Source organism: Hemicordylus capensis, chromosome 1 (assembly GCF_027244095.1).
Source record: "Hemicordylus capensis ecotype Gifberg chromosome 1, rHemCap1.1.pri, whole genome shotgun sequence".
Classification (NCBI taxonomy): Eukaryota; Metazoa; Chordata; class Lepidosauria; order Squamata; family Cordylidae; genus Hemicordylus; species Hemicordylus capensis.
In genome coordinates, this window is record NC_069657.1 from 114,166,655 (window position 1) to 114,174,855 (window position 8,201).

Here is an 8,201-nt window from a genome sequence, read left to right on the forward strand (position 1 = left end):
TACAATTTAACCTAAAATACATAATGCATCTGCATGGATTTAATGAATGTATTGGACTGAGGCTTGAAGAACCTTATACTTAAAATATCATCTGAATTCTTTTTCATTTGCAACTATATGTCATCTTACTCATTTTCTCAAGCCCTTTTTCAGGAACACAAAAAGCTTTACACAAAGGTTGTGCTTTAAATAAGGGCACCCAAAAGCTTTGATCCAGCAAAGGTGCTCTGTGCATGCTGCTGCTGAAGCCAAGATCATTTGGATCAGGGCAGTTATTTTTTTATATTCCATAGATGCCACCGAGAGATATTTTTAACTTTTTATATCAACTTTTAATATAAGGAGTTGTAAAGATGTGTCTATTTTATTCTAAATTTTACAACTGGATTGTATATTTTTTAGTAAGACATGCTGTTTCACCTGTGCAGTGTCTGCACCATGCTGAGTGTACATGATATATTGTGAAAGGAGTTCGACTTCACAGTCTATCTAAAAAATGAACAACCTGCCTTAGCAATGGAACAATAAAAACAATATTTTGGGGGAGAAAAGTCAAATTCCTTATGTAGCGATTATTTTCTGTGATAAATTATACTTGAAGCATTACACAGTTTGGAGAACTTCTATAAATTGCCACCCTGATGATACTATATAGAAAAGCATGTGTAAAGTAATTTTTGAAAACAACCCTGAAAAATGGAGCTGCTGGAATCTGTTGGGCTCTTGTACCTTGCAAAACCACACAACAGTGGTTGGTTTCATTTCAGAATCAGAAACTAATTCAGAAAATGGTGCTAAAGTGAAAAGTCTACAACATGTTTTTTCATATGCATGATTCATGACATCATCGTCTAACGTATCTCATTTTCCCTCCATTGAAAATATAACTTATTGCTTATCCTCTCTTCCTCCGAATACACATGATCTGAAAATTATACATTTGGGCCACCATTCTGTGCAGCCTTGAAGCAGACAAGAGAGAATCATAGGCACACACAGTCAGACCTGTTTTGAAAGCATTTGTTATATAATTTGTTTCCCCCTACTTTTCAGCAAAGACGCCTGAAGCACTTACAGTTGAAATTATCCTCAAGGCACACACTCCTCTCCCCCTTCCTCCTTAGCTGCAGGCCCATTTTGCTGGAGCCAGTCACTTGGCAGCAAAGGCATGTTGCTTTCCCCTTTACAAGTGTCTTAACAACCTGCAGGACCCACCGAGTTGAGCATTCTGTTTCCAAAAATGGCAAATTAGATGCTTCTGGGCAAGCAACAAGCCAGAGTGCAAAGGCAACCAGCTTAACCAGGCAACAGCTTAACTTGTTTGACTAGTTGAGTAGCTAAAGGAAACCCCTTTTAAAGCGCTCCCAGCTCTATGCATTCTTCCATGTGCTACCCATGCAGCTTTGGAGACCATCATGTGACAGCCATAATGTACTTTAAGAAAAAGCATTAGCAGTATTAGCAGTTTAAGTAATTGGCATGTAAAGCAAATTATTTCATTTGCCTTAAAGCAAGGAGTTAATGGTCAAATGTCACTGAGCATTTGCCTAACACTGAGTAACATCCATGTACATCACCTTAGAGCAACCTTTCTTTAATTGGCAATTGCAAAATATACCAGTAGTTCCTTCCAGGCACAGGAGTTGTGTTGCACAAATGAAGTTCTCTCTTGCCTGCAAAGCATTAACTTCAATGGAAAAAAAGGTTTGCACATGCAGAGGTATGTGTGAACAAAGCAATCCATTGAACTGAGAGGACCCCCTGCAAACCTCTGTACTGCATTCCACGCTGTTGCTGTGCGTCCCTTAACCCTAAATAACAGCTTTAGGGGGAGCTCAGGGCTGCAGTGGGGCAGGTGGAGGGGAATGATGGCTTGTGCTAGCATAGTGGTACCAGCACCACTCTGAGTGTTGCCCCTTGACTTCTGGATTGAGGAGTCCATTTCATTTTATTGTTCAGTTTTTTTCCTTACTGTACAACTTTTGATGAAATTGAAGGCTGATTTCCACAACACATTATTAGGTTTGTTTGGTTGCGTTTCTGCCCCCCCACATCAGACCAGCTCGAATTTGCCGGTGGTGAAGAGGCTGTCTGAATGGTCCACCACCAGCCCAGAAAAAGAGTTAATGGTGAGTTGTGGGAGAGGAAAAGTCACAGAGCTCCCCATAGGTTAGCTAGTAATCTGGATTTCTGAAAACTAGATTTGGAAACCTGAGCAGGGAAATGTCAACCTTGTTTGGGAAACATGCAGTCCCTCATTCTAAACAGTGAACTGGATAGAAGGCAAGTGGGCATGTTTGTGGAATGAAGGATTTCTGAATAATAAAGCATTGAAATCACTGATGGTTACATATCCTCATACAGTCAAAGCATGAATGACCTTTTCAGTCATTAATGCAGCATGCTGGATATTTGAATCTGCACGTATGCATCTTTTAACTGCTGGAAAATGTTTTTGCTTTGTAATATTGCTTTTTTAAATTTAAATAAAATTTAAGATGTTGCTATTATAATTTTTAGGAAATATAGAACTGTATATTAAACTGTTCATAGTGCAAACTTAAATGATTGTAAAATCAATCTTCTCAAGTGGTAAAACCTTTTTGGACCAGCTATTGAATGATGTTCTCAAATAGGGAGATGTCATATAATCTGTACATATGGGTTATTACAATATTTCCAATATAAAAAAGATAGCAATATAATTAAATAATTCAGCTTCAGTTTTCTAAAGATAGAGGTGTCTTCATATGTGCATGCAATGTTTGAATAAGATGCAGAAGCTGTTTTGATTTTATATAGTTGCTGATTTTACAGATGGAACATTCAGAAGGAACAGTAATGCAAATAGGGGAACTCTCTCAAGGAATAAACAACCTCACGGTATGTACTAATTCATCCTTTAAAGAAGCCAATTAAGCTGTCTTACTGAATGTATTGGATTATTCATGTTCATCATTCATTCATATTCAAGATGTTTTAGACATGAATCTGTTAACAAACTCCCATAAATATACAAAGGTGAAAGTAAAAACACAACCTTGACCTAAACAAATGTACATTTTTTTATTTATTTACTTACTTATTTGATCTTATTGTTATACCACCTAATATATACATCTCTAGGTGGTGTACAAGATTTAAAATACAGAATAAAAGAGTAAAAACAGATTAAAATTCCACAAAACACAATAAAAACAAACTCATAAAACCAATTACTAAAATTAATTCCAGTTAAAAGCCTGCGAAAACAGATGTGTCGAGGGTCTTCCAGAAAACAAACAGAGGAGATGCTCTTATTTAATCAGGGAGCATATTCCTGTTGAAAGCCCCAGGGCAGCCACAGAGTCCCCAGCAAATGAGCCAGCGGCAACCGTAACCCGACCTCTCCAGAAGATCATAATAGGGAGCAGGGTTTGTGACAAAGAACATAAAAACAGCCCTGCTGGATCAGGATCAATGCCTATCTGGTCCAATGTCCTGTTTCACACAGTGGCCCACCAGGTGCCGCTGGGAAGCTCACAGGCAGGAGCTGAGAGTATGCCCTCTCACCTGCTGTTACTCCCCTGCGCCTGGTATTCAGAGGCATCCTGCCTCTGAGGCAGGAGGTGACCTATAGCCCTCAGACTAGTAGCCATTGATAGACCTCTCCTCCATGAATTTATCCAAACCCCTCTTAAAGCCATCCAGGTTGTTGACTGTCACCACATCTTGTGGCAGAGAATTCCACAGGTTGGTTATGAATTTCAAAGGCAGCACTCTCTTAAGTACCCTGGGCCCAAGCCATTAAGGTCTTTATAGGTAATAACCAGCACTTTGTATTTCACCCAGAAAGATAACAGCCAGTACAATTATTTTAAAATTGGTGTTAGGTGGTCCCTTTGGATTGTCCCAGAGATGAATCTGGCTGCCGTATTCTGTATCAATTGTAGTTTCCGGACTACATACAAAGGCAGCCCCACGTAGAGTGCATTACAGTAGTCAAGCCTGGAGGTTAACAGCATATGTACCACTGTTTAAGGTCATTTACCTCCAGAAATGGACATAGCTGACATATCGTCCAAAGCTGATAAAAAGCGCCCCGGCCACTGCCTCAACCTGAGAAACCAGGGAGAGTTTTGGATCCAGGAGCACTCCCAAGTTACATTCCTAATCTTTCAGTGTAACCCCATCCAGAACAGGCAGATCTAAACCATCTCTCGGGTCCCAACCCCCATACTCAGTACCTTTGTTTATTTGGATTCAATTTCAGTTGGTTATACCTGATCCAGCCCATTACCACCTCCAGGCAGGCATTAAGGGAAGGTATGTCATTTCCCGATGAGGTCGACATGAGAAATAAATCTGGGCTTCATCCACTTTCTATCTTAGAGAGCGCTGCCTTCTGCATGATCCCCACCGCACGTTAAGGTCATCTGAGGAGGTCTGTCTCCAGTTACCACCAGTTCGTCTGGTGGCGACTCAGAGGCAGCCCTTCTCTGTAGCTGCTCCTGTGCTATGGAATGCACTCCCGGCAGAAATCTGTAATTTGAGTTCATTATTGTCTTTCAGGAGAGTCCTTAAAACCTATCAATTTGGCCTGGCCTTCCAGGGTTTAATTGTTGTAAATTGCTATAATTTATTTTAAATGTTTGCTCTGGTTTTCCAGGGTTTTTAACTGTTTTAATGTTTATTTGGGTTTTTTTTATTGTTTTGATTTTAAGTGTTAACTGGTTTTAATTATTTTTATTTTGTTGTAAACCTCCCTGAGTCATTTTTGGAATGGTGGCATATAAATCAAAATAAAATAAATATTGGTAAGACCCTGCACCATACCTCCCGGATAATCTTTCCCAGTGGTCATGTAGATCTTAAAGAACAGTGGAGACAATATGGAGCCTTGTGGAACTCCACACGTTAGTTATCGCTTTGCAGAACAGCATTCTCCAAGCGGCACTCTACCAGAGAGCAGAGAGGTAGGAATGGGACCACTGTAGAACAGGGCCACCCAATCATACCTCCCTTAGGTGATCCAGGAGGATACCCTGATCAATAGTATCGAAAGCTGCCAAGAAATCCAAAAGGATCAGCAGTCACACTCAGACACTGCCTGTCATGCTATTTAGGTGTACTGGGAAAGGGCAAGTGGGTATGGAGGCCAGATACAATCTAACTGTCCTGTTGTTTGTAGAGTTTGCCCAGTCAGGCCTATTTAAGAGCCAAGTTTTTATGCATTCTGTAAGCAGCAAGACTTCAACATTAGACAACATTTTTTGGAGTGAAATTCTCCAAAATTTATACACAAAATAGAGCTCTACTAATTTCTAACCCTTGTGTTAGCAGATCTTGCTGTTCCTGTTTATTTGATAAGATTGATTTCATGTATTAAAGTGAATGTAGACTCCCTTTAAATCTATAGGACATCTCATTGCTTACATCTTTGTCTTATGTTATTTAATTTTTATGAATAATATTTTTATTTACAGACTATGTTAAGCCAAGATCAGATGTTGAATGATGACAGGTTTTTAACATCTGCTTTTGAGGACTGGAGATGAAGACTCCATATGACCAACATCACTCTAATACCTCATTTGTTTTGGGAGATATGACTGGTGCAGGCTGGGTGCTATGTTTAAAGATTTGCAACTGTCTTTTCCACTGAAACATGTGAAACCTTTGTGCTGTTTTTCAACCTCCACCCTACCAGGGTGAAAACCCTACACCTAGGTACTAGATATATGTTCATGCATTCAAAGAACCTATGCAACACTTACAAGTGGGAAATACTAAGAGTGTGTGTGTGTACACACACACACACACACACACACACATACATATATAAAGCACAGTGAGCCACTTATTGGTCAGTGATCCATTTTCTATATTTTGTATTTCTAAAAAGACTTGCTTCTGGTGCAGACTGTGAGAATCCCATTACTTTTCTAAGGTGCATTTTCTTCTGAACAACTAGTGTAACTAGTGCATGGACTTTATTTTCGATATCATATAGCTATAGCATGAGAGAGAGAATCACCTGATATGATGATGTTCTGTTTACCTCTTATGGTAAAACTGCAATTAGTTTGCCATGTTTTGGACACGCCTAGTGTTTAAAGAGAGAGTTCCTGCCCTGCATTCTGTGTTTCTACCTCCCCTGCATCTTGCTGTATTTTGAACTATGCCTGTGTTCAGCAATGAGATAATCAGACCTTAATCAACATAAGGCTAGAGGTAAAGTCTAGAAAATTGATCCTTGGCTGTCGTATTTCTTTCTAAGATGCTTCGTCCTCACACTAGACAAGCTAAAAATAGAAGAAACTCTTTGATCAAGGCTGTAAGTCTTCCCTGTCAACCTTGAATAACTAAAATTTGTTTGCCTTAATTGCTATCCATGAAATGAGACCACCCTCTTGCAGTTCTGCTATAGGGATTTCTATGAAAACTATGTCCAGTGTAGCTTGCTGTTTATTACATCTGTCACATAAAAGTGAAACATGAATCTTCAGAAGATGATGCCTAGAAGAGCATGGAAAAGACTTGAAGATTAGCCAGAGAACCTCACCTGGGCTTATTCTTTCTCCAGGTATACTGAACATTGCAATACAGAAGCTACATCAAGGGCTCTCCACATACTATAGGTTGAATCAGGTCTTGCTTGCTTAATAATGTCTATCACTAGAAATCCAGTGAAAACTTCAGAGCAACAATAAAGTAACAAGCGCTAACACCTTGAAACTTTATAGCCTGAGCACTGCTATTGAATATTCCACCAGTTCCTGTGATAAACTACAAGTTGTTTGACAATTTAGCCATTGATGCTAATTTGCAAAACAAGTGCAGATCGTTATAGTTTCAGTGCTCACAGGACCTAACCTTATCTCATACACAGCTGATTTCTTTCTGATAGGTACCTTAGCAATGTTAGTTGAAAAAGGTAATGATATTTAACGCATCAAGATTGTCCATTATTCTTTTTTCTAAGTGGAATTCCTAGGTCTTCCTTAAACCAGCAGAGAGCAGATTAGCTTCCAGGCAGGGTATTTATTAGGTGAGAAAACTATGTTTTCCATAATAGTTTCATTTTCCCACTGAGATTCCAGTTCTGTCTGGTTCCAATTTTAATAGCAAACAAGAAGTCTGTTTATTTGCATCTGCTCTATCATACCATTCTGGCTATCTGCATCATTATACATGCTTAGCGCCTACTAGTGACACAAATGTTCACAAAATACATTCCAAATATAACCTGTTGTTCTAATAATAATGTTCTCTTGACTGTTTTCTTCCTGTTGAAAATCTGTTTCATATTCCACCAAAGAGATCCATTTAATCTAATTGTAAGACTACTAAAATCCAGGCAGCCAACCAATATTTCAGAGTTAAGTAATGGCTTGTACGAGAGACATACTTGGTCACCTGTTACTGTGATTTTCAGACTTTTGGCACATGTTGATATTGTAATACAGTTCTGGATCTAGACCACAAACCAAAGCATTTTAGACTCTGCTGTATGTGTGAGACCGCTACTGACCCATAAGAGTGTCTAAAGGAGTTTTATAGCACTTGTCCTTTGTGATATAAATTTTGCCATCAGTGTTATTCCTTCCTTCCCTGATATAGCAATGTATTAGCAACAGGCCTTGTCTGCATCAGTCTAAAAATGTGGGAATTGGTAGGAAATCAGTTCTGAGAGCATCTTCTGTCTATGGCTAGGTGGGATTTTTTAAAATGGAAACATCAGTATTTCTTGATTTGCAAGATGAGTTTCGTGAGGGTAGGGATGTGAAAATGTAGAGAACTAGCTACATTGAAAACTGTAGGGAGAGTCTCAGTCCCTTGCAGGTAAGCACAGGTTGTGATCAGTGAAAGTCCTGTTTTGAGATAGGCCTCAAATGCAAAATAACGTGCTATGAAACAGTTTTACACAGTATCTTTTGTATGCTGTTTGGGTAGTCTTCCTCTTACTACTATTTTTAGACTACTTTTGTTGCACAGAAGCAGAAATGTGCCTTGGGCATTATTTCAAGCATTAAAGCAGGACTTAGAACCATTCTATGTCATAATTGATATCACCCACAGAAGAAGTCTGTGGGTACGGTACTGTATAACCCGCCAGCATTAGTATGTGATGTCAGGAGTGGAGCTTGTTTCTAAGCAGTGTTGCTAGTATTTTGATGTGCAAAGTACTATTGAAAAGAAATTAATGGTGCATGCACTAG

General features: G+C 39.1%; 1 protein-coding gene across 16 annotated transcripts in view; it reads left to right on the top strand.

Moving 5' to 3' along the window:
- The window catches only part of PPFIBP2 (PPFIA binding protein 2), a 168,552-nt gene extending 161,088 nt beyond the window's left edge, over positions 1 to 7,464 (top strand). For 4 of the 16 annotated variants that reach the window (XM_053256170.1, XM_053256116.1, XM_053256190.1 and 1 more), the window contains 2 exons: positions 2,803 to 2,883; positions 5,466 to 7,463. In XM_053256170.1, the coding sequence (XP_053112145.1) occupies positions 2,803 to 2,883; positions 5,466 to 5,537 (153 nt within the window). In that variant the 3' untranslated portion in view covers positions 5,538 to 7,463. Of the gene's footprint in view, positions 1 to 2,022; positions 2,509 to 2,802; positions 2,884 to 5,465 lie in introns of those variants that run through there. The other 12 variants (XM_053256150.1, XM_053256141.1, XM_053256132.1 and 9 more) reach the window with 10 other exon arrangements.
- Positions 7,465 to 8,201: the final 737 nt, after the last annotated feature.